General features: G+C 40.4%; 1 protein-coding gene across 1 annotated transcript; it reads left to right on the top strand.

Moving 5' to 3' along the window:
• Nucleotides 1–1,583: 1,583 nt before the first annotated feature.
• Nucleotides 1,584–17,756, top strand: LOC139445362 (transmembrane protein 43-like). Its single transcript, XM_071226497.1, has 12 exons — nucleotides 1,584–1,677; nucleotides 2,953–3,117; nucleotides 4,055–4,189; nucleotides 6,890–6,984; nucleotides 7,428–7,477; nucleotides 8,192–8,261; nucleotides 10,253–10,323; nucleotides 11,291–11,415; nucleotides 11,829–11,900; nucleotides 13,109–13,210; nucleotides 14,305–14,422; nucleotides 15,925–17,756. The coding sequence occupies exons 1-12, from the start codon at nucleotides 1,663–1,665 to the stop codon at nucleotides 16,140–16,142; spliced, it is 1,236 nt and encodes a 411-aa protein (XP_071082598.1). The 5' UTR covers nucleotides 1,584–1,662; the 3' UTR covers nucleotides 16,143–17,756.
• The last annotated feature ends 9,045 nt before the right edge of the window (nucleotides 17,757–26,801 follow it).

Here is a 26,801-nt window from a genome sequence, read left to right as displayed (position 1 = left end):
GTAAGAGCGTGTATTGAAGCCAATGGGGAATCGACTGAGTTTCATCATGTTTATTCCATGTATGCAAAATGACCAATCTCATTAAAATTATATCTTAGGTCTCGCTATGGCTAAACTTTGTTTTGCGGCAGCGAGAACTTAGATTTGATTTTAATGAGATTGGCAAAATGACTTCAATCTCAACTCAGTTGTGTTTTCAGTGACTGCAGACTGACAATATACCCCATATATGTCCATGTAGACCTCATAGGTCCTGTAATGACTAAAATATTGCCGATGTGACGTTAAATTTTAACTTACTCACTCACTCACTCATGGGTCCTGTAGTTTTTCGCTACCAGTGCATTATAACACACACACCTTTCAATGATATGCCACTTTGCATGTGTTACAGCCGACATAGAGGAGGTCATATCACAGGGGATGTAATAACCACACCCATATTACACTCCCATGCCAGGCTGATATGGCTTGGCATTGAATTTTGAATGGGAGACCGATATCAGCCTGGTGGTAAGAAATTGGAGTTACGTCCCTTGATGTGTCGTCTGCTCGACTCTTTTGAATGACAATGTCTTCTAAACAAGGTAAAAACATATGAACGTCACCTGTTATTGTGGGATACTCATTGAAATTTTATAATATTGCCTACGATACTCGTATCAAATAATCTCCATCGAATAGTCATTTCCTTATTGTTTCATCGTTAGCCACCGTCAAACACATCTTCCCGCGGCAAGTGAGTTAACTGACTATAAAAGTACACATGGGTGTATACTTTCTTTTAACCGTCAGTTTAGCCTTATTTCTGTCATTTAATATTAATTTTAATCTTCGTAATTGCATTGTTAGACCGTTCATTTTTCAAACGTTAAACTAAAGTGGTTCAGAAAATCAGAGACCATATAATGTGGGGTCTGAGAGAATGTAGTCGTACGCCAGGTGTTATATAGATATACTATAAATGTTTTTCAGATATATCTGGTGAACCTATCTTTGATAATCGACACTGACAAGACAATGGACGGACACAGTGAGCAGCCGGTGTGTTATGCCCCAAAGTGATGTTGATGTCATTTGTTTGGAACAATTACTCTTTCTCTTTAATTACAAAGTCACCACATGAATTTAGCTGGATATAATTGTATATAAAGAGAGCCTTTATGCAGAAAGTCCAGAAGGACATATGTCATTCATTCTTGTATCCAAGGCCCTAAAAATCAAAAGAAATAGTTTAAAGATGCGCTCTACCCCGACTTTCCTTTGCGTACGAACGACATCATAGCTATCTATAAAGACTCGGACATTTCGCTTTATCACGGGGACATTTGTGACCTCGATTTTTTTTCATTCAGTTCTAATTACATGAAACAATTCCTACGGATGACAGTTTTGTTGTAGTTAAACTGAGTCATTTGGAGATGATCAAACGTCATCGCAGAGCCTCACAAATCCTTCTTCCTGCGGGAAAAAACGCAAATAGGGAATTCCCCTTATGGCGCATTTCCGGTACTAATGTTAACCAATCACAGCTCGCCTGGTATGTAAATGTCTATTTTTAGCATCAAGTCGTTTCACGGCGACTGGGGAAGCCTTGACCGAGGACTTTTGATGATTGCTTCCTGGACGTGGAGACAAGTGAAGTGAGACGGACAGCGTAGCATGTACAGACAATATGTAAGTTTAGACACTGCTCGTGTCCTGCCGGGGGGTATTCACGACCCAGCTCACATCCGGTTGATGCCATTTAGTTTTGACAAATTTGGACTCGGATTGCAAAGCGAAAGCTGAAAAGATGGTAGGCCGAGTTCGCATTCACAAATATGTTTGACACAAGTCCGTAGTGTCGGTTTTTATGAATTATAACGGGATAGAGTCACCATCGAAATTGATTTGTACTGATATTGCTATTAACGTCTTGGGCCATTGGCCCTTGGTTTGAGGATCGTCAGCAGTTGTAAGTAGAATCACATAGACGTGCAGACGTCTTCTTATGTGCTGTTACGAGGTAGGCAACATGTTACAGTAGCCTAGAACCTATAAGATCTACACCACAGGGAAGTGATAACTTCCTTCTGCTTTTATCGAGTTTACTGTCCGACATCTAGGATACTGGTCCCTCATAAATATGTCAGGCACAACACTGGCCCTTGTGACGTTGCTTTGACATTTCTAGATCTATCAGACTCACATTTCAAAATTTACTCTCCCATTTATCGTTAAAGATGTACATGATAGTGGATATTTGACCGTTTTGTGTTATTGATTAATCTAGACACAGGGGTGTGTGCACAAGGCAAATTAAGTCTGAAGAGGTGAGTACTCAAGGCTTAATGGAACAGACACCGCCAGGGTTTTACGTGACGCACAAATATGCGTCAAGTATGCACACTGTAGAGAATGGATGAATAAAAATATATACTCCGTCCTGAAGAACACACAATAATATTCATTGTACCAACAGAACATCAAGAGCAGTTAGAGTGTCTGTTATTTCATCCATCCATCATGACCACTGTCCACATGATCATTGATTCATTCCAGACACAGTACACTACACCATTTCATTACATTTCAGGACCCTCATATTGCCGCAAGGACCCTTAAAATTAATTATTGAGGGTCCCCTAGATCCCCACTTTTTGTAAGTCAAGGTAAACCCTTGACTAATGAGGATCGTGTGTCACCTGGCCGATGGTGTACCGACAGCAGTAACTGTTGATCTACTAGCTAGCTCTGTTATTTTGCAGGTCGCTGTGATACTGATCAAATATTGCTGATGCAGCTTAAAATTAAAACATCACTTTCTCACTCGAGGCTGCTCCTTCTCAACGTAGCTCGTAATGTTTTAGAACAAATCTACCCTGGAATACACACAGGGGTGACTGTAAGCATGTTGTTTTATACTGTTGTTTCATGTTGTTTTATACTGTTGTTTCATGTTGTTTCCAGTACCCAGATGCTCCAGGGATGCACAACATGCCAGGAAACAGCCACACATCAACAACATATCGAAGGAATCCCAACTTCTGTGAGAGGATCGGGAATAGTTTAGTGGGGATTGTTGTTGGTTTCATCCTCATCTTTGTAGCATCATGGCTTTTGTTCTGGAATGAGGTATGTATCAATACAAAATCATTCAAATCTTGTAGTTCTGACACGTACCGTATTTGTCGTACTTATAAAACAATACACAAGTTAAATTTGTTTTCAGAGATTGAGTGGTAATGAACAACCTTAGTCCAAAAGCTGAAACTCAAACCCTTCTGATAATAGTTACCATGGTTACTGGTTATATATTCCCCTTCTTTGCTGCTGTTGTTTGAATAAATGTGTATTAAATACAAGAAACCATGGAAAGTTTCGGTCTTTGTTCAGAGCTACAGATAAGCTGCATATTTGCGTAAAATACCCACCAAAAATATCAAAACCCAATTACTTTCAATTAACTTGCGCACAGAAAAGCATGCATTAAATGAAATACTCAAATATATTGATACAGCATGCTTAAATATCCAATGAAGCTTTTTCTGCATGCGTACAATGGAGCTAATTTCTGGAACCCAGTTACGAGCTAAGTTACTTTCAGAGTCAAGCCTATATTTAGAACCGTTATATAAATCTAAAATGTTTTATTTTTTTTGTCGAAATCTCAAAATGTGTACTCATTTTGGGAAAAATCCAATAGAGTGATGAATAGATGAGTGAAAAAATATAGGTTACCCTATGAAAAATGTAATAACCCAATTACAATAGAAACCCAAGAGTAAAAACTCAATTGCTCCAAAAGTTATCTGGAGCTCCGTTAGTAGGGGATGTTAACACGGTAGTATGTAATCATCCATCTGTTTATCATAGTTATCATGCTTCTTAGCCTTGGGTGTTTTCAAAGAATTGCTAGTTGTGCCATTGTGCAAACTTCAATCTGCTGTACTTCTAATGCTTGTGGAGACTCCTGTGGTTGTCTGTCTGTCTGACCTTTGCAGTAAAGGTCAATGACACAATCGGATGTACCTCTCCAACTGTTGTCCACACAATTCCATGTCTACTGCAGGGCCGAGCAGTGCAGACGGCCCGATCTCTGGAAGAAGGCCTCAGTATTGTTGTGCCCCTTCAGACAACGGATGTGGCTTTTGAGGGCAACAATGGCAAACTTGTTCACCTCCAGGGACATCTACAGACACACAAGGTATGTCCAGACATATCAGAGACTCACCCAGAGACATCAGACACGTCACTGACTCACCTAAGACACAGCAGACATGTAACTGACTCGCCAAAGACACACCAGTCACGTCACTGACTCGCCAAAGACACACCAGACATGTCACTGACTCGCCAAAGACACACCAGACATGTCACTGACTCGCCAAAGACACACCAGACATGTCACTGACTCATCAAAAACACGTCACTGACTCGCCAAAGACACAACAGACACATCACTGACTCGCCAAAGATACACCAGACACATCACTGACTCGCCAAAGATACACCAGACATGTCACTGACTCGCCAAAGATACACCAGACATGTCACTGACTCGCCAAAGATACACCAGACATGTCACTGACTCGCCAAAGATACACCAGACATGTCACTGACTCGCCAAAGATACACCAGACACATCACTGACTCGCCAAAGACACACCAGACACATCACTGACTCGCCAAAGATACACCAGACACGTCACTGACTCGCCAAAGACACACCAGACACGTCACTGACTCGCCAAAGACACACCAGACACATCACTGACACGCCAAAGACACACCAGACACATCACTGACACGCCAAAGACACACCAGACACATCACTGACTCGCCAAAGACACACCAGACATGTCACTGACTCGCCAAAGACACACCAGACACATCACTGACTCGCCAAAGATACACCAGACACATCACTGACTCATCAAAGACACACCAGACACGTCACTGACTCGCCAAAGACACACCAGACATGTCACTGACTCGCCAAAGATACACCAGACACATCACTGACTCATCAAAGACACACCAGACACGTCACTGACTCGCCAAAGACACAGCAGACATGTCACTGACTCACCAAAGATACACCAGACACATCACTGACTCACCAAAGATACACCAGACACGTCACTGACTCACCAAAGACACACCAGACATGTCACTGACTCACCAAAGACACACCAGACATGTCACTGACTCGCCAAAGATACACCAGACATGTCACTGACTCGCCAAAGATACACCAGACATGTCACTGACTCGCCAAAGATACACCAGACATGTCACTGACTCGCCAAAGATACACCAGACATGTCACTGACTCGCCAAAGATACACCAGACATGTCACTGACTCGCCAAAGATACACCAGACATGTCACTGACTCGCCAAAGATACACCAGACACATCACTGACTCGCCAAAGACACACCAGACACATCACTGACTCGCCAAAGATACACCAGACATGTCACTGACTCGCCGAAGATACACCAGACACATCACTGACTCGCCAAAGACACACCAGACACATCACTGACTCGCCAAAGATACACCAGACACGTCACTGACTCGCCGAAGATACACCAGACACATCACTGACTCACCAAAGACACATCACTGACTCACCAAAGACACACCAGACACATCACTGACTCGCCAAAGACACACCAGACACATCACTGACTCGCCAAAGATACACCAGACACGTCACTGACTCGCCGAAGATACACCAGACACATCACTGACTCACCAAAGACACATCACTGACTCACCAAAGACACACCAGACACATCACTGACTCGCCAAAGATACACCAGACACATCACTGACTCGCCAAAGACACACCAGACATGTCACTGACTCGCCAAAGACACACCAGACATGTCACTGACTCGCCAAAGACACACAAGACGTGTCACTGACTCGCCAAAGATACACCAGACACATCACTGACTCGCCAAAGACACACCAGACACATCACTGACTCACCAAAGACACACCAGACATGTCACTGACTCGCCAAAGATACACCAGACATGTCACTGACTCACCAAAGACACACCAGACATGTCACTGACTCGCCAAAGACACACCAGACACATCACTGACTCACCAAAGACACACCAGACATGTCACTGACTCACCAAAGATACACCAGACACATCACTGACTCAGCAAAGACACAGCAGACACATCATTGACTCACCAAAGATACACCAGACACATCACTGACTCGCCAAAGACACACCAGACATGTCACTGACTCACCAAAGACACACCAGACATGTCACTGACTCGCCATAGACACACCAGACACGTCACTGACTCGCCAAAGACACACCAGACACATCACTGACTCACCAAAGACACAGCAGACATGTCACTGACTCGCCAAAGACACAGCAGACACGTCACTGACTTGCCAAAGACACACCAGACATGTCACTGACTCGCCAAAGATACACCAGACACGTCACTGACTCATCAAAGACACACCAGACATGTCACTGACTCGCCAAAGATACACCAGACACATCACTGACTCGCCAAAGATACACCAGACATGTCACTGACTCGCCAAAGATACACCAGACATGTCACTGACTCGCCAAAGATACACCAGACATGTCACTGACTCGCCAAAGATACACCAGACATGTCACTGACTCGCCAAAGATACACCAGACATGTCACTGACTCGCGAGAGAAGAAATATTATCAACTGAATTGTCAGTGACTTTTCAGTTTAAAACACAGTAGCCATTCTGCCCTTATCACGTAATTCATGCTGTTTTCTACGAAGGACGACAAGCGTGATGTACAGTTGATATTTGTAGAGTTATTATATTGTGCATGTCTTTCCAACTGTTAATGTTGTTGCCATGGTTACAGATGCTGTACGACCCAGTGTATCATATCTCAGTGCCAGCTGTCAAACTCCGCCGCAGTGTGGAGATGTACCAGTGGGTGGAGCATGAGACCAGAAGGTATTTCAGCAACCAGACCCTGTGTGGAGTAGAACAGGATTCCAGCACAACACACTCGTGTAGAACACCGTAGAACACAGTAGAACAGTAGAATATGTTTCAAGCACCCTACACTCGTTACACTCGGAACATGTGTGACGACATTAAGGGGCTCGGCTTAGGGGCTCAAACAAGGACTGGTCGGCTTGGAGTCAGTATACTGTATCTGAGTGGGGTATTCATGTTAAACTGTGGTAGGTATCTCAGTGGGCTAGCACTATAAAACCGACATTAGTCTGGACTAGTACAAGCAGCCACACACACACATGTGCGCGCATACACATCGCTATATAAGTGCAATAATCTTGAACCCCTTTTCACCTCACCTACTGTTTGACAGCCACAGATTATTATGTTATGGATCATATAATTTCAGAATGATTTCAACTGTATGTTTGTTTCAGAGAATACAATGAAGGCGGCGATACGAGGGTGGAAACAACGTATTCTTACGGTAAGTGGCGACAGTACTGCATTTTCCACTCCATTCTATGATCACATGACGAAGGACACGCTTAATGGCTACTGTCAAACACATAATCAAGTATCTGTCATAGTGACAGCTTGATCGTAAGCGAAGTCTACGTGCCCTGATGACCAGCTGGTTACCATGGTTACTGAATGAAGGCGATGTGTCTAGCCAGGTCTTTCCGCATCTGCTGCAGAATGGAGGCCATTTTGTAAGGATGGCATGTCCGGTGTCAGACAATTAACAGTAATAACTGCAGGAGATCTCTCGGACCAGAATATGGACTATTGTTAGATTGTTTCAGTCATACAGTGCTGACATACATCATCTCCTTGCTGTTTGTGATTATGTCATGTTGTGAGAGTGAGTGAGTTGGGTTTAACACCGTTTTTAACAGTATTCTAGTCATATCACGAAGTGTCATCTTAATGTAGGAGGAAAGCCTGAAGTGATGCAGGTCTCAGACGATTACCACTTCGGTGAAACCCACGAGCATGGGTATGGTGCTGACACACCTAGAAACATAATCGGGGCGAACCAGGAGGTTCATAGGTTTCTGGTGTGCCCAAGGGACGCAACTCTGCACAGCGAATCGGGGCACCTTAGACGACTGGCGCCCCCCTGTTGTGAGAGTACCTGACCTGTTTGAATACTTTCACTACAAGAATGTTGTATCAGTTTGTGAAAATATCGTTTCAGATTTAGAGTGGAGGTCAGAATTGATTCGGAGTTCATCATTTGACAGTTCAGTCGGACATCAGAATCCAACGTGAGTAAAATAACAGGTGATATCGGTTTTAAGCAGCCCCGTGTCAAAAGTAAAATATTTTTTACTTATCCTGCATTTTTTTTTTATGCATTCACTGCTTACCTTATGCCAAAAGAATTGTATACCGAAAACTGAAGGTCTTAATTAATCCAAAACGAGAGCTCCGCTAGTACACGTCCAGCTGTAGCGCGACAGGCAGTGATGTGAAGAGGTGGTCAAGAAAAGTGGGACCAAGAACAACAGTATTTTATTTCTTCACCAAGGACCATCACCGTTACGCTGTCCCGTCTTTTGTCGTAAGGTAAGCAGTGAATGCATTAAGGAGTAATGCAGGATAAGTATACAAATGTAAAAAATATTTAGATTTTGCTTATTTCCTTTTAGGTAATTGTCAGTGATAGTTATATGATATTTTCTCTTAAATATAGTGCTAAGATCATTGACATGAAAGGTTATCTAGCAATGGACTTCTTCAGCATAGACTTGGGAATTTATTTTGGAACATGCAATGAGAAGGTCACGTATTAAGGTTATGAGGTAGACAAATCCACTGACTAATTTGTGGTTACGCTTTATCATACATCTCTAGGGTGAGGTCCTGCTTTGAAAATGTGTTGGTCAAATTTAGTCTAAGGTGAAGGTCATCATTCACATCTTCGTAAAACTTGGCCGTATCATTGTCAGTTTCTGAGGTATGTTACCTCTACAGCATTGATACTTTGTTTCCATGTATATTTACCACTGTTTACAAATCCTTCGCACCTAATGTTGATGCTATGTCTGTCAAAGGTCAAGGTCATCTTTGAGGCTATTGTGCAACATGGTTGTATCAGTGCTTGCCTGTTACTGCTGAGACTTTGTAATGGTTGGATCTTTAGAAGATCTGGATTAAGGCCAGGCTCCTGTAGTAATGTGTTTGTACTGGAAGTGCTTGGTGGTATTTTAAGACTTTAGAAACTTTGAGGAATGGTGGTTAAGGATCTGCTTCTGTTTTTTGCAAGTACTAACCAACAGTTTGTACATGAAGTATATATGATAACAATTGTTACGAGTCGATTCCCAAATTGAAACAATATGTAAACTTAGTGTGAAACCAACAAACAATTGGAGTACAATCAACAAATGTATTGCAAAAATTCACTATGTTGACAAATAAATACAAATTACTGTACAGCAATTACAATGGCATCTAAATATAGTAACTTCCTGCCTGAAGTCACTGCCCACAATGCAACGTGTGTCTACCGAATCTCAACAGAAACAATGCAACACAGCTACAATCAGTGTTGAACAATATATGGAGAATCTCATCCAAGTGCCTTCTGATATCAAATATATCTACAAGTCGATAAAAGTGTTAAAACTCTGAGGCTTGCCGAGGAGTTTTAAACTTTTATTGACGATTGTTGATATATTTGATATCAAAATACACAAAGGTGAGATTCTATTTATCATCCAACATCATACTTCCAGCTTGTATACGGTAATAAGCAGTGTCTAAGTGTAAAAAACCTAAGTGTAAAAAACAGCTTCAGTAGTAGAGCCATTAGTGATGTCATCTGATTGTGACATCATGGTAACCAATGATGTCACAATGGTCCTACAAAGCATTGTGATGCTATTTCATTGCAGCGATATCTACAGTGTAGATATCGCTTGATCTCAACAAAGCGATATCTCCTGTGGGAGCCAGTTTGGGATGATAAAGTACAATATATAACACACTAAATCTAAATCGGCATAGCTAGATAAATGATAATCCTCTAATTTTGACCTGTTTAGTCCACAGGGCATTGCTGATATGATGTGGTTATCATCAGAGGGGGTGGGGTGCCTTGGACTTGTTTTTGAAAGAGAATATTTAAAGCCAAAGAATTTATTTTGGCTTCACAGTACATTTGTTCCAGCATCCATAATATCCTGTGTATAATTTAATATTAAATGCAATTGTGTTATTGTCTCCCAAATTTGTGTTTTTTGTTTTCATCTAGGTCTCTTTCAGTATCGTCTGTCACACATGTTGCAGACAAAGTTTTGGTTGGAAGTTTTTCCCTCTCAAATGGTGAGCTACCATAGTGAGTGAGTGAGTGAGCTGGATTTTACTCTGCTTTGAGCAATATTCCAGCTACATCACAGCGGGGGACACCAGAAAGTGGCTTCACACATTGTACCCATGTCAGGAATCAAACCAAGGTTTTCAGCGTGACGACCGAACGCTTTAACTACTAGGCTACCTGACCGCCCCGAGCTACCATAGAGTTATACATGTATATATATATATATATTGAAACAGCAATGATGACATATTTTATAACTGTTATAGCCATGAATAACTTAGAATTGCCAATATGTCAGCAGTATTGACCCGCTTGGCTTTTAGCTTCTTCTTCGTGTCTGTTTAAGAGATATATGTGACCCACCATGAAATAAGGGACCTAATGGGTGAAAAATCACATTTTGATTACTTCATATATTTTAAAACAACAGTATTTTAAGAACATAAAAATACAATTCACAAGCAACAATTCATATGTATTGCAGAGATACATGACATCAAACATTTGGATAATTTTCTGCAAAATCCCATTTTCAGTCTTGAAATAATAATTGGTCTTGTAATAATTTGGATATTGTGACTGATTAATCAAAAGTAGACGTGTACGCTTTAATGTTTTGAAATAATGTTTTTATTACATTGAGAACTAAGAAGAGAAAAATAACTTTTGTACAGTCCTCATACATGGTGATTTTTGCGGAAGTAAGTTGACGTGAAGCGTCTTTCTGTATGACGTCCCAGCACAGTTGTATCCTGGCTCCCACAAGACCCCTTTTCTCCTGGCGGGTCCCTTGTATGGCTGTCCTGTGTCAGTTCACCAGCGTAACCGGTACTTCAGAATACTAGTGCCCTGACACATTATCGTATCAGGCAGTTATGTAATACAGGACAATACTTGTACTTGTATGGGAAGGACATGGTGTCTTTGTATTTGTGTTCAATATTTAACAAATGAGATTTGTTTCCTGTGCAGGTTTGATAGAGAAGGTGACAGACTTCAAACACCTGACTCCCACCTACATCGGCCAGCCCCAGGACCCCAGCATCAAGCTGTACATGGGGGCACTCTACCACAGCTTCAACCCCGCCATGCCCCAGGTACAGATGGTGGGGAGACAGAGTATCGGAATACTCGGGGGGGTTGGGAATCACTGTTGGGTCAGATATACTACTCTACTGGGGGAGGCAGAAATACCTGGGTCTGGAGGCAGGTATACTGGGGAGTCAGATATACTTAGATGTGAGTCAAATATACTGGGGGGCAGATCTTCGGGGGGGGTGGGGGGGCAGAAAATACTGGGGGGCAGATATTCAGATATACTGGGGTGGCAGATATACTTGGGGGGGCAGATCTTCTAGGGTGGGGCAGATATACTGGGGAGTCAGATATATGGGGATGGCTGGGGCAGATATATACTGACGGTTACTTTTGTTGTCTATTGACTACATATCCAAGTAAGCTAAATTAAATGTTGTTGTTATTATTATTATTATTATTATTATTATTCCAGGTGGGCGATATACGGGTGAAGTTTGAGTATTCAGGTTTAAGCCAGGACTCTGCCCTAGGACCAGCAGCCAAGGTAAGGATCAGTCTCAGTGTGTTAATGTCCACCATTCCACACACACTTCACAAGAGGCTTTTAACTGAGGATTGTATTTGCAGGGTTTGGCTCAACAGAAATTGTTGTGTACTGTTCACGTGACTGGTCGAATTATAGTATGCATGTTGAATTATACTGACATTTCTCTTCTGATGAGAACTAGTCAAAAGTCTCAAAGGTTTAACTGTATATTTTCAATATTCGTTAACCAGTCAAATGAGGAAATCACCATGCGTTATGACATGGCTTCATTGCGTGTGCAATGTTATGAGGCTGTTCCTGAAAGTCAAGAGTTTCACATGTCGCCCATCTTCCCGAGGCAAGGGAGTTAACTGACTGTAAAAGTCCAGTTCCACCCTAGCTGAACTTGGCTGGAATTCCGGAGTTTGGGCTGGACAAACGAGTCTAGGCATAGTCCAATCAAAATCGTGCAATTTGATCTGGTTCCTAAACAATATGGATTTCAATGTGCAGATTTCAATCAACTGCAGGATTTGCAAAGCATGTGTACCGTCAACTGTGTGTTGACAGATAGTTTCCAAATCTTTTCATGCTTTTAATCAAGGTGTTTTAGTTCAATATAGATCTTGATTATCGATCAGATCGTCTTGACTGGGCACCTCATTTTGTTTGAAGCAAATGCAAGTGATATGAGAGGTGGAATCTTATTGGTCAATAGGAGGGACATAGAAGGGACATAACTCGTAATAGCCACTGCTACAATCGAGCCATGAAATTCCAGCGTTGTTCGGCAAAGGTTGAAACTGGACTATTATAGTCTATTAACTTCCTTGTCTCGGGAAGATGCATGTCGCCAGTCTGTAGATGTCAAGAAATAAACAATTGTCATCCTGGTACTACAAAAAGATTTATTCCTTGGACCCCAAAACTATATGCCTGAGAATGCCCAGGTCTCAAAAGTACATAGGTCTAGGTAGATCCCTGAGAGCAGTAATAATTGTAGATGTAGCTTGGAAGATTCTCAGGTTTTGATTGACATGCAGTGTAACTCGTCTCCCAATCTTCGAGGTTGTTGCGGAGTCAGGGAAGCTGATTATTCCTGGACATACAACTAGGAACATTTTCTAACCAGACACCGACCAGTCTCGTCAAGCTAGGTGTATTTTGGATCAAAACAAATGCATGAGTATATGCTGAACAGTTGTTTGTTTTTACATCGTTCTCAGGTGAGTGTGGTGGCTCGGCAGATCAACGAGAGGCTGCTGCCGTATAAGACTGAGGCTGGAGACCAGATTGAGCTGCTGTACTTCGGGGACATGAGCCCAAAGGTAACAACCGACATCGGATTTATCCTGGAAATGTAGTAAATTGATTTGTAAGGGTGCGCAGTATTACCGGTAATTCGGTAAATTGAATGAGGTTCATTCTTGGCATGATACATATCGCAATATGATGTTTTAATGATACTCTGCATATCGGGTAATTTCAAATAGCGATTATTATCATGTATTAATGTTATACACTTGGCAAATACTTGTACCTTCAAAATGTTTCCGTAATTCCAAAATGCAAGTTCACATTCTGGAGTTCTTCTGTGGCAGTGGTGTAACACCAAGTCATCACTGTCCCGGAGCTTGCATCCTTGCATATTTATTGAAAGAGTAAACATTATTCAGCGTTAGAAATTGGCACTAGTCTATAGTCCTTACCAATAGTAAAGGTATCCTAAGGACTAGTAGAAATGGGCCCATTTTAAGGATTTTGCTATATGTTATCATTATAAGGACTAGTGGACAAAAACTGTTAGTTTCTAACCCTGTTATTCTGTTCCAGCTTCTTGTTTTGTTTCATTTATGAACTTCAATTCCTGCATTGATGTTATGTTTCAAATTGCTTCTGAATTCAATATTTTGAATTATGCAATATATTGTGATATATATTGCAATACGGCCTTGTGCATTGTGAAACATTGTGGTACGCTTTAAACATCCAATACCCATCCCTATTGACTTGACAGCATATAGCCTGTGCTAAAAATATGTTTGTCGTCAAGCCTGACATAGTCTTTCAGAGATGTTTTCAGTAAAAATTATTTTTAACATATGAACTAATTTCAGCAGACTAGACTCAATTAATTTTACTAGGCTTGGGCATCAGTCCAGTGGCTAACTGGAAGACTGAAGATATGAAAAGAATTAATTTCATTGATTACAGGTTATGAAATGAGTCCATGTGTTCACTTTTGAAGTGATTGTGCCTTTTACATGTATCTTAATCTTGCTGACAAAGTGTTAGTCAGTTTTTGCACAAGTAGTTAATTCTGCTGTCAAACTACAAATTTGTCAGTTCTTCATAATTTTGCTGCCATGAAGGAGACAGAGGTTTTATAGCATATTTTGACAGACAATGTGGTTTTTTTCAGGAAATATTTGGCAAGGAACAGGCCCAGAATGCAATATTCACGTGGGCGTTAAGATTCGGTGGTTGGCTGCTCATGTTTGTAGCGTTTGGCTGCATCACAAGTATCATCACTACCATAGGTGAGTCAGGGAAATCATCACACATACGGCTTCCTGTTTGAAACATTGAGTATACGTCCAGTTGCATGTGTTGTCAGGTCGAGTGTTGCTGATGTGAAAGACAATGGGAGTCATGCTGCGATGCTCTTGAAACTGACGTCTGAATGGTTATCTCATTACATGTTGTCACGGCAACGAATTATGTCAGCTGTGGAATATCGTTGTGTGTTAGAATTCGAGGGAAATGTTTTAATGTGAATTTCTTTAGCTCTCCTGGCTGAAAGTTGAGTGATTACAACATATCTCAACTGAACGTATCAATCGTGGAACACACCATTGGTTTGAGTAAATACTGAAATACTATGTTCACGTTACATAAAACCAACACCAAACCTAATCGCAAAACCAGTTTGTTCTTGGCACTTCAACACAGTGTCCTCAAAAGGCAGACCACCTCCATGGTTTAGTGGATAGAATGTCTGCCTGGAGAGTGGGAAGTTGGTGGTTCGCATCCCGGCCACATCGTACCAAAAGATGGATTGTGATGGTACTTCCTGTCTGGTGCTCAGCATTAAGGGGCTAAAACAAGGACTGGTCGGCTTGGAGTCAGTATACTGAGTCTGGGTGGGATAGCTATGTTAAACTGTGTCATCTTCGTGGCTCTCACAATAACACCAGCATTAGTTCGGACTAGTAAAAGCAGCCGCACACACTCACACCCACATATCAATGTGCAAGCATGTTGCATTAAGAGTGAAATAATCCTGAACATGTGACACAAAACACCATGTCACCTCAGTCCTGACTTCAACATGAGTCTTGGTGTCTTGCTGTGTTCCAAATTCACCATGCAAGTCAAAAGTCCTGGTCATAACCCAGATGTTGCAAGTTGACAAGGTTCTGGGATCCCTAGATCTACAGGGGCGGACCTCAGGCACCCTAGGACCCTACGTTTGACCAGTACAGCAGGAAGACTGTCATGTCATGTCATTGTTGATTATTTCTTATCCTGACACAACTGGAATACTGTTCAAAGCGGCGTTAGGCCCTACTCACTCACTCACTCACTCACTCAGTTCACTACTGGGGCGGTCGTGTAGCCTAGTGGTTAAAGCGTTTACTTGTCATGCCTAAGACCCGAGTTCGATTCCGCACATGGGGATGTGTGAAGCCCATTTCTGGCGTCCCCATCCGTGATATTTCTAGAATATTGATAAAGGCGTAAAACAATTCTCACTCACCCCCGACACAACACATTGCAATTTCCTTCTTGACTGCGATCCTATAACACAGAACCCTAAGCGTGTCACTTCCTCCCTGGGGCGCCCCCTACCCTTGGTTTCCAAGAGGAGTTATCTGTCCCTGAAACTTTCACTATCTTCTCATCAGCGCTTCGTCAGACAGAGGACAGAACGACGGCCCTGAGTCCTTTATATGGATATAATGTTTAAGGATATGTATACAAATATAATGAATATCCAAATTCATGTAGTTTTCTGTAAATAATATGTTGTATCTTACAGTTGACTGGTTGCCAATTGTCCGAGAACTGGTTGCTATGGGAGTAACGACGATGAACCTCGCCCTCTCTATCAGCCTCTCTCTGACTGTGATCGCCCTGGGCTGGATCACGTACAGACCCTGGCTGGGTCTCACCATACTGGCGCTGGCCGTGGCGCCGCTCTTTCTGTCTAAACTGTCACCAAGGGGGTCGAACTATTCCAGGGACACGAGGGCTTGAAGATGAAGCAACGGTATATCATGAAGAGTATTTTAGTGTTAATGGCTTGTGATGACTGCAAACAGGTTGGAAACATGTGGAAGTATGGTCTATATTGTGAATACCGTAAATCATGAAACTAATACATCACCCAATTACTGCTAGTGCCAACACTGGCCTATGATGTGCCATGAAAGAAATGCGAGGAGCACTTCCTTTGAAGATACTGCTGTATGTTAATAATAGGAAAACTTCAACAAGAATGTACTAATAGACTTAGAACCTCTTGGTATAGGATGGGGCAGTAGCAGTTTGTGTTCTAAACGCTGAGTCTTGTGATGATCTTTATTGTTAACAGGGTGCTTGCTATGTACTGTATTTGCTGTATTAAGCACCAATATCTGCCCCCTGACCAACCTCTAGATCAGACTAAAACTCTTCTGTTTTTCGGTCCCCTAATAAGACCAAACTTGAATTAACAGTGCATTTTTACTTGTGTGTAATACCGATTTGTTTACAGAAGAAGTGTAGAAGGGGTGTGTGAATTGAGAATCTTTATATGCATTTTGTAGTTGGATTTAATTACGATGAGGAATATAATAAATCTTATAGATTGCCTGGTGACTAATTATCAGAAAATTTAACAAATGTTATATTTGGGATAACACTAGTAAAGTACAGATTCTCGTACTTTTTGGGGGTTGAGTCCTGTCTGGGATTCGAACCCACACTTGCCAGAGTGAGGCACCTAATCGCCAGCACACAAAGTCAGCAATCTAACCCACTCAGACTTTGTGTGCTGGCAATTCAATTATCAGAAAAGTTTAAAGCTCATCAACGTTTGAACTAAGTTTTTTCAGTCCTGGAAAAAATACAAAGATTATTTATCTGGGTGTGTTTTTGATAACTGTCCCCCTGTGTATTGCTTCTAAGCGTCGGAGCACGTCTTATGGCAAATATGGTATGTCATAATAATTGTTGCCAGGATGTGCAGCGAACCAGGCATGATAATACACTCAAATATTTCCAGTGTCACTTTATTAATGCAAAAATTAGACACTTGCATGTTGTGCAGTAATTCTGTGATTTCATTATTTTCATGATTTACGGTAAGTCAGTGAGAATTTACATTCCTTCAAGAGAATTGTATGAATCAACAACAAAAATATATTTTGTTACACAATATGATTTTCTTGTTAGTTGACAATTACTCAAACTTTATTGTCCTAAACTCCACAGTTTCTAGCTCCATCAGAGCTTACCCTACACTCCATCATTATGCCATTTTGACTCTGATGTTCACAAATGGCGCACATTAACACAACTGGTAGGTCAAGATGATATGTGGTCTGACCCAATCATTGAACAGGAAAACACCCTGACTCATCGATATGTTGTCCTCATCGATGTGAACATGGGAAAAAGCTTAACATTAATTAATTAAGAAAGAAACATTTGATGAAGGTCAGGATCATTCTTGTCAAGGTCACTGGTCGTGTATAAATTTTTGGAAATAGTGATAGAAACATATGCCAGTTACATTGTTTTGGATATGAACCTTAGATGACATTTTTTTTATTTCTTGGTTTATGGATTTCAAACTCATTTCAAAAGTGAGGTAGGCCATTAAAAAAAAAAAAGATTTACTTGAATCTTGTCCTAAAAAGTTTGGCAACTTTTAGATTTTTGTTGATTTTATGACTTTGTATAGTATATCTAAAAATTTGCTTGAAACGTTTTTATCTTGCTGTTTGACATGTTCGATGAGGACACGTTGTCAAAGTTTGTCTGAAAATTTTATTTTCAATAACATTGTGGGAAATAGAATCTTGTGAATAATTTTTTAATCTATTGATAAAAATGATAAAATCAAATGGAGTAAATATTTCAGACATTGTAGAATGTGATACATTTAATAAATGAATGATATGACAAGTAGGTCTACCCTGGGGTGTCTGGTGACTTATGGATTCTTGGCCATTGTACCGGCCAGCAGTGTTGAAAGAGTTAAACTGGTCACCAATGCGCTTTGCGTTGACAAACTTTGATGGTATCAGAGAAAGATCCCAGCGAGAAATATCAGAGTGACTTCCCTTTGCTCTATGCTCGATGAGCAAATGGAATATTTTTTTGTTTGAACCTTTTGACAGAAAGATCAGTGGTAATAAAAAAAAGGGTAATTTTCATTTTTTTTTTTTTTTACCATCTGGACTTTGAAAAAACGGCTCATCCATAAACCAAGAAATAAAAAAAATGTCGCCTTAATAGATTTTTCAATATCTTTAGTCAGGCCAATGTCAGTGATATTTACCTGAAAACAGACATTTTCATTATTTTGTGTGTATACTGTTTTAGATGTAGTTTACGGCGTTGTTCCTTTTCTAGAAATGTAGGTGAACTTGAATTGATTTTACCACATTTTGGCTTACTTAATCATTTTTAATTCATGTTTGTATGTTGTTTTGTTCAAATTGTCAAATTGGACAAAACTGACTAGTTGTGTTACTTGTGGAATATGTTGAACTTTCTAATAGTAGATATTCAACATATCGACTTTTTGGTTCTGAGAATGATAGGTGATGGGACAGTTTCTGTTGTTTTGGACGTGCTACACAACATAAGTGTTGGTTTAGTTTGTTGGAATGGTTAATTTTAAGCTTATATATTTACCCTTTCTCCCTTACATTCTCAATATACATTTTGATGGTGTTATTTAAAAAAATATTTGTACAAAACCTGTAATCAGGGTGCATTATTTTATGAAATCAGTATCTACGCAGAAACCCTGCTAGTCCCAAACTTCATACTGTGCAAATGAGAGAATCAAAACCTACTGAATATTCATGTGTGTGTGTGTGTGTATATATTTTTAACCAGAATGTGGACTGTGATTGGACACGAGTCTCTCACTGATGTGTCTGTGAAGGCTTTTTAGTTTTTATTAGTTTACAAAAAAAAATGTCTTTTTTTTCAAACATTTTTAGGCTAACTGTTTGAAATGTTATGCAGCATGATTCTAAGCAGTTTTGAGGACGAAATCACTGCAGTTTACAAATTGTTACCGGTAGTTGCCCAAAACTACTTCGGGGATTGGCTATCAAAATCTTTTTGGAGACACTGGTAGACGCTCTTCTCGCTTTTCCATATAGTAGTGGTGTTGATTAGAGCCATAGTGTACTGACTACATGTTTTTTTCATTTTGTAAACTTGAAGTTCATTTGGAAGTTGAAATTGTTTTGCTTGTCTTTTTCGACCACCTATTTTATATTTTGGGCCAAATATTTTGTAATCCAAATATAAAATAAAAGGCCTATTGATAAGACTGTTTTGCATAGAAAAGATCAGGTATTAAAGTCTGTGATATATGTTGGAGTGATCTGAATGTTGAAGGAGCCTAGATAGGTCTGCTATATAGAGAGTTTGTGATACGGAACTGATGTATTTGTTCAGAGGCTGCTTAGATGGGCACTACAGTATTATTCACACAGACTACACAGCTCAATATAGATTGGCGCAGTCTCTTATTAATTATAAAACATCAGGATATCAAAATAAAATATTATGAAGAAAAGATGGCAATATTGTTTCTATAATGTTGTATCCCAGAGGATTTATATGAATATCGGAAAGACAAATGAAGAGAAATAAAACATAACTCTGTTGTCTTGAAGTAAAATCTTTGTCCCTGCATATTCCATCTGTATCATTTTCTGTTGTGTCAGACCTTAGATAACTCAAGTATTTATGTAGTTCTCTTCAACTTTGACACAGTGGTGTTTGAATTATAAAAAAAAACTGCTTTCAGTCTATGATCAATGTGTCATCAAATGAAATTACTTTTGCAACTTTGTCATTTTATCTTACACCATGGCAATGAACTTTCATGATGTTTTCGTCATTTATTTCAATTTGCAGCACAATCTCTTAAAAATCAATCTTAGTGCCCTCTACTGCTACACAAAGATGTGAGGACATTCCATTACAGGTCATGTCACACAACACTCGTTTCAGTGAGACTGTCTTGACTCCCAAAATGTCTTGATTTTATGTTAAAATGGAGGTCTGTAGAAGTGGAGTTATGTGTGGAGTTATCTCCCTTATGTTGATGCTGAAATCTCAGAGGAGCAGGGGCAGACAAAAAGGAACTATTTCAAGACTCCAAAGAGAGATTCGTCCCCAAAGAGCATTATCATAAGTCTGTGATAAACATCCAACCCCTAAATATTACTTTCTTTTTTATGATATTACATAGTAAGACTTTTTTTTACATAAATGCACTTTCAGAAAACATCTCATGACACCAAATTTTTTTAGAAACCGAAAAAAAAAGGTTGTTTGGTATTTCATATGAACAGTCGGCTTAGTCTCTTTCTTTATACAAGTAAAGTGCATTCTTGGTTGATTTTTTTTTTATTGTTCAAATAGAAATAAAATGGATTTTTCAAGGCTGGTTTATTGATGAGGTAGAGTTAGAGAGGAAGCATTTTTTTTCCTGTCACTGAGTGATGGAGAGTTATTTCCATGTGTAACTCTTGTCATGATGGACAAAAGTGACAAGACATACACCTAGAAAACGTGCCACACCACTCCTCTATTTTCCTGTATCCTGAATGTCCATGTAACCACTGGACACATCTCCATAGGACCTTGATCTCAATGAAATAGAGAAGCTGTTAGCAGTGTAAAGGGCACTAAGAAAACCTACTTACAAAACATTGGATAACTGATTTCGGCTTCTGTATTTCATATGAGTATCTCACATTGTGAATGAAATTAAACGTGTTTAAGAAGAAAATTGATACAGGATATGATTTTTGGAAGAAGGATTATTTATTATGGAAATATGTCGTAAGTGTTTCTTAACTTTTTCCAGGTGTAGGGGGCACGGGTGGCCCAGTTGTCCAAGGCGACGCGATTCGCTGTGCAGAGTTGCATCCCTATGATGCCAGAAACCTATGATTGTGGGTTCGAATCTCGGTTTGCCCCGATTATGTTTCTAGGTTTGTCGTGGGTTTCACCGAAGTGGTAAACATCTGAGACCTGCATCATTTTGGGCTTTCCTCCCACATTAAGCTGACAAACCGTGATATAACTGGAATGCTGTTTAAAGCGAAGTTAAACACAACTCACTCACTCAATTTTCCAGGTGTATGTTTGTTTTATGTTTTTGTTGATGGTTATTGAAGTTTTTATGTTATTTGTTTCTGTTGTACATGTTTACATAATTCAGTTATTTGCTTTTTAAAATTTAATTGTAATACCGGGTATATGGATATTTTAAATCAGTGAAATTTACATATTGTGTTTCCAAGTGTTGGAAACCATTCAGGTTGTAGTGTTAAGGTACAACCGTTGATGTCGGCTTGTTGTTGGTTGTACACGTGCATGCCGGTCTGTGACAGTAGACTGTTGGGTGATGATCAAGGTAATCTCATGTAAAGGACACAAAACAACTAGAATGTTGCTGTGAGCAGCGTGAAACAGCATTCACTCACTCACACATGACGACACAAGCGACAAGTTGTCAGTGGTGGCACCATAAATGTACAGCCAATCAGAATCATTGTAACATACCGGTTCAGATTTTCTGTTGGTGGTTTAAGTTTTGTGTGAAACACGTCTAGAGATTGTAGCGCCATCTGTGTGTACCTTATTGAGTGAGTTCTGTATTATGCCCTGTCAGGCGTGTGTACACTGCGGGAGTCAGATACGTCTGGCTGTGAACAGGAGGAGCTTCTTAAAGGTGACCTGCTGGGCTACGACCAAAACTATGAACGCCTTCTACATCTTCCAAGGCCACAATCTTCAGGTAGCGGCTTACGAAGACAATGTCGGACCTCCAAAAGCATCCTGCCATGATGGTTGTAACAGAGCAGTTACTGTGTATAGGCAAGACTGTAAAGTTAAAAAATATATTCAACTTCAAGAGGGTCTCTGAACATGCTGTGCCTTGACGATACGTGGAAAAGTGTGTCAGCAGTTTTTCATTTATACAAGGACTGCTTATTCCAGTACCTGAGTCTAATGCTTGAGACCACATGATATGGAAGATATAGAATGTGTTTACTTTTTGATGATAGTTCAAAACCTTTCCTTTTTGGAGTTTGAGTGATTGTTATTAATATTTAAGTGCTTCATTTGAATATATTAGAGTTGTAGTAGATGTATTTGTGTCAGAGCTTTATTTTTGTTTAGATATTTCGGGAACTGTTTGTTTAATGCATAATATTCAGCAGTGTGATTCTGTTCAGTGCTGAGGATTCAGTAAGAATTTGTTTTAGATTAGTAGAATATTTAAAGTCACCAGTCACATCAGGAACATTCCAAAAGCAGCAAAGTTAGCTCTGAAATGCATCACAAATGTAAACTAAAGTTATCATTTCCATAACATAACTAAATACCGGTAGTTTCCCAATGCCCCTTGTTGCACACAGTCCTGGTGGCCCAGCGGGCAGTGGCTTGACTACTTGACTTGGGATTTGTGTATCCCAGGCCGTTAAGTTTATATACTTTCTTGACTTTGCTGGGACGATGGGGTAGCCTAGTGGTTAAAGCATTTGCTTGTCATGCCGAAGGCCTGGGTTTGATTCTCCACATGGGTGCAATGTGTGATGCCCCCGCCATGATATTGCTGGAATATTGCTATAAGCGCCGTAAACCAGACTCTCTCACTTGACTGTGATATTAATTACCTGGAAACAAATCACTTACATGAATAATTAACATGAGAAAAGTGTGGGTGTATTATTCATGCAAGACAAAAAGGGGAGGTATCAAACCATACCCACAGGGTTAGAACCATCCCACAACACAGATAGGGGGTATAGAGAGAGTGAAACAAATTGTTGAACTGTGTTGTTTTTTATGTATTTTCTTGACGATATTGATATTTTAATGATATCTTGATGATTCTTCATCAAGTCCTCGTTATTATCCCCTGCCAAGAAGTGGAGCAGGGGATATAGGACTGGGCTCCGTCTAACTTCAGTTGGATGGGGACAAATTTGTTTTAACCGATTAATGGATAAACGGTCTTTTCAATGTGGAAACCACCATGAATGGCATTTGGAATACATCATTAAGTTTGAAAACCTCCATCAATTGATATTTTACAGATTTTATAACCTAGGTCTTTTTTAAAATTCTTTTTTTAGTTTGCTCAAATGAGGGTAGGGTTCATTTCAAGAGCATTACTTATGAACTGTTTCATTCTAAAACACATACACATCAGGCAGGTGCTGAACTTGTCCTTTTGATATTTGTGCCCGTCAGTTTGCCACGGCAATACGCTCACATATTAAGGTAGTTGTTTTTTTCTGGTGCCAAATGTTTCAATATTTCTCCTTGAAGATTTTCACTTGTATTAAGCTAGTTAGGACTGGTGCCTCATGTCTTCACAGAAATCCAAGATTATATATTTATACCTGAAAGCATGCATGGATGCCAGGGGTATGGATGACTCTTCCTGACTGAACTGCTTTGTTTTATACCAGCTAACTCATATTACTTGAACAAGGCACTCACTCCATGTACAGACACATCTGTGTGCAAACATCCCCAGCACATGCATACCTAAGTATTATTTTACTATATATATACATCTTCAGCACATACACAAGCAGCATTCAGGATGCCATCTTGAATGTATTACAAGTAATAAAATCTTTTCTAAGATAGATGTTTGTATTTATCTCTTACCTGCATTATGAAATGAAGAAATAGAACCAGGTAAGTTTCTCAGTGTTCAAATAAAGGGGTGTTCTTGAAGTGTTCTATGGTATTTGAATGAAGGAATACTCTAAATTATTAACTTGTAATTTTGACGAGCATCCCTCAACTTTCATCCTTAATTTCAAACAATGTTTTTAGATTATGATAAGAACTAGTAGTTTGATGTGTCATATCTGGAAAAAATAATATTTGTAACTAATGAATATAAATGATTGATCGGTTGGAAAAAAGGTAATGATTTTAAACAATGATCGATTATGAAATCCCAACCCTCTCCCAATATAATTGTCCATGACATACAGCAAAACGATTTCCCTGTTTTCATTTTATGATAACGCTTTCCGGCTTGAGGTGTGTGTGTGTGTGTGTGTGTGTGTGTGTGTGTGTGTGTGTGTGTGTGTGTGTGTGTGTGTGTGTGTGTGTGTGTGTGTGTGTGTTGGGTGTGTTGGGTGTGTGCATGTGTGTACATGTGTCTTTCAGAATCAAAAGTCTGATCTTGCTGGAGTGATTGTTATATTGAGTGAGTGAGTAATTGATATATAGTTATGCTGCAATGTTTATATCACCTGTGGTTTGTTGGAATAAATTGTTGATTGATTAAATAATGTTTTATTATTTGTCAAAACATGCCCTCAGATTTTAATTTTTCATATTGACATTAGCGGGTGACCTCGCCTAGGTGTGCACTACCAAGCTGACTGTCGTTCATTTTCCGATGAACGTCAGTATGTCATGTGATAACGTTGTCAATCGCGCAGAGACATACAGAACTGCTTCAGGGAATTAATGTCTTAAACTAACATTAAAAATAATTCGGGGAAAACTGAGAGCGACATTGATTTAGGCTATGAATGATGCAGGCTTTGAAGTCAGACAGATCATGTATATGTCGGGTCACCGAAATGAAGCGTCCATTCAAAGCTATAACAGAGAATGCTCAACTTACCAAAAGAAATCATCGAGCTCCAACCGTGCAGCCTCAAGCGGTAATCCCCGTCATCAGCAGCCGTAGACTCAAACACACACCAAAAGTTCACAGAATGTTAATATGTATCCATTTTCAGCATGAGCCGGGTCTGGATTTCTTTCTAACGCTAACTTTACTGGGTGCAACTTGTATTTCAAGCGAATGACATTGTGGTAGCCGCCATTTTCTGCCATTTGTAAAACCAAGGGATGTCACTCAAAATGGAATGTTTGGGATGGTAGACGTCAAGACTCACCATGTTGATATAGTTTGCTTTCAATAATTAAAGTTTGATGTTTAATAGATTGTTTTGTTATGATGTATGTATCTGTCAATATAAGGATTGAAGTTGTATTTGTTGACATTTATCAGCTGATGAAGACAGTGCCTCATGTGAGCAAATTTACCATGAAGCGCTTCTTGCATGATGGAATTTGCTCACGTGAGGCATTGTCTTCATCAGCTGATGAACGTCAACAAATACAACTTTAATCCTTAAATGAACCAGTGAATGTTGTTTTATGCCACAGCTGGCCTGTTACAGTTATTTGATTGTGACCAATTATTAACAACAGAATCGAGACCAGGCAAACACATTGTTGGTTTGTTGTTTAACGCCGCACTCAGCATTATTCCAGCTATATGACGGCGGTCTGTAAATAATCGAGTCGGGACCAGACAATCCAGGGATTGACATCATGAGCATTGATTTACGAAATTGGGATACAAAGACATGCATTAACCAAGTCAGCGAGCCTGACCATCCGATCCCGTTAGTCGCCTCTTACGACATGAATAGTCACCTTTTTATGACAAGCAAGGGTTGCTAAAGACCTATTCTCTACCCGGATCTTCGCGGGTCCAAATCCATTATTGAGTGTGATCCAGGTGAGCCAGCGGTTGACAGAATCAGCAAGCATCCTCATCACTGGGGTACAGTGACACACCAGTCTCACTTAAACCCGATCTCTTACTCTGATGTGATGCCTGTCTGCATGAAGATCTGATGACTCTCCAAAGCAGGTTGAATCTGTAAACTTTCTCATCAGCTGATTAGTGTTGAGATTCCTTAATCTTAGTTAGCAAAACATTCAGAGCGGCTGATTTGCTGTCTCTCTCTCAAAAGCAAACCAAAACTCCATTGAAAATAATGCAGACTGTTATATATGTTGTGGATAACTTATACACCAAGGCATCTACATAAAAATGGAATATGGGAATGAACATGTGTAGCTGGTTGTACTAGTCTGTTCTTGTACCAATTTTATAGTGCTACTGAGATACCATGGCCCAGTTTAACATGAGTACCCCACTCAGACACAGAGCACTGACTCTGAGCCGACCAGTCCTTGATGTAGTGACTTAGTGCCGATGACCAGGCAAGAAGTATCATCATATGATGTCTTTTGGTATGATGCGCCCAGGATGCAAAGTAGGGCTGGGACGAGTCCAAATTTACTACCCAGGTTCCCACCCCCCTATTACCTGACCCTACCCGGGTAGCTGCTGTAGGTCTCATCACCGACCTCCACTCTCCAGGCAGACACTCTATCCACTACACCACGGAGGTGGTCAGGAGATTGAACCACGGACCTCCACTCTCCAGGCAGACACTCTATCCACTACACCACGGAGGTGGTCAGGAGATCGAACCACGGACCTCCACGCTCCAGGCAGACGCTCTATCCACTACACCACGGTGGTGGTCAGGAGATCCAACCACCGACCTCCACTCTCCAGGCAGACGCTCTATCCACTACACCACGGAGGTGGTCAGGAGATCCAACCACCGACCTCCACTCTCCAGGCAGACACTCTATCCACTACACCACGGAGGTGGTCAGGAGATCCAACCACCGACCTCCACTCTCCAGGCAGAAGCTCTATCCACTACACCACGGAGGTGGTCAGGAGATGAAACCACGGACCTCCACTCTCCAGGCAGACGCTCTATCCACTACACCACGGTGGTGGTCAGGAGA

This window comes from Haliotis cracherodii, unplaced genomic scaffold, assembly GCF_022045235.1.
Source record: "Haliotis cracherodii isolate W230 unplaced genomic scaffold, xgHalCrac1.p SCAF_6, whole genome shotgun sequence".
Lineage (NCBI taxonomy): Eukaryota > Metazoa > Mollusca > Gastropoda > Lepetellida > Haliotidae > Haliotis > Haliotis cracherodii.
This window is presented reverse-complemented; position numbering and strand designations above follow the sequence as displayed.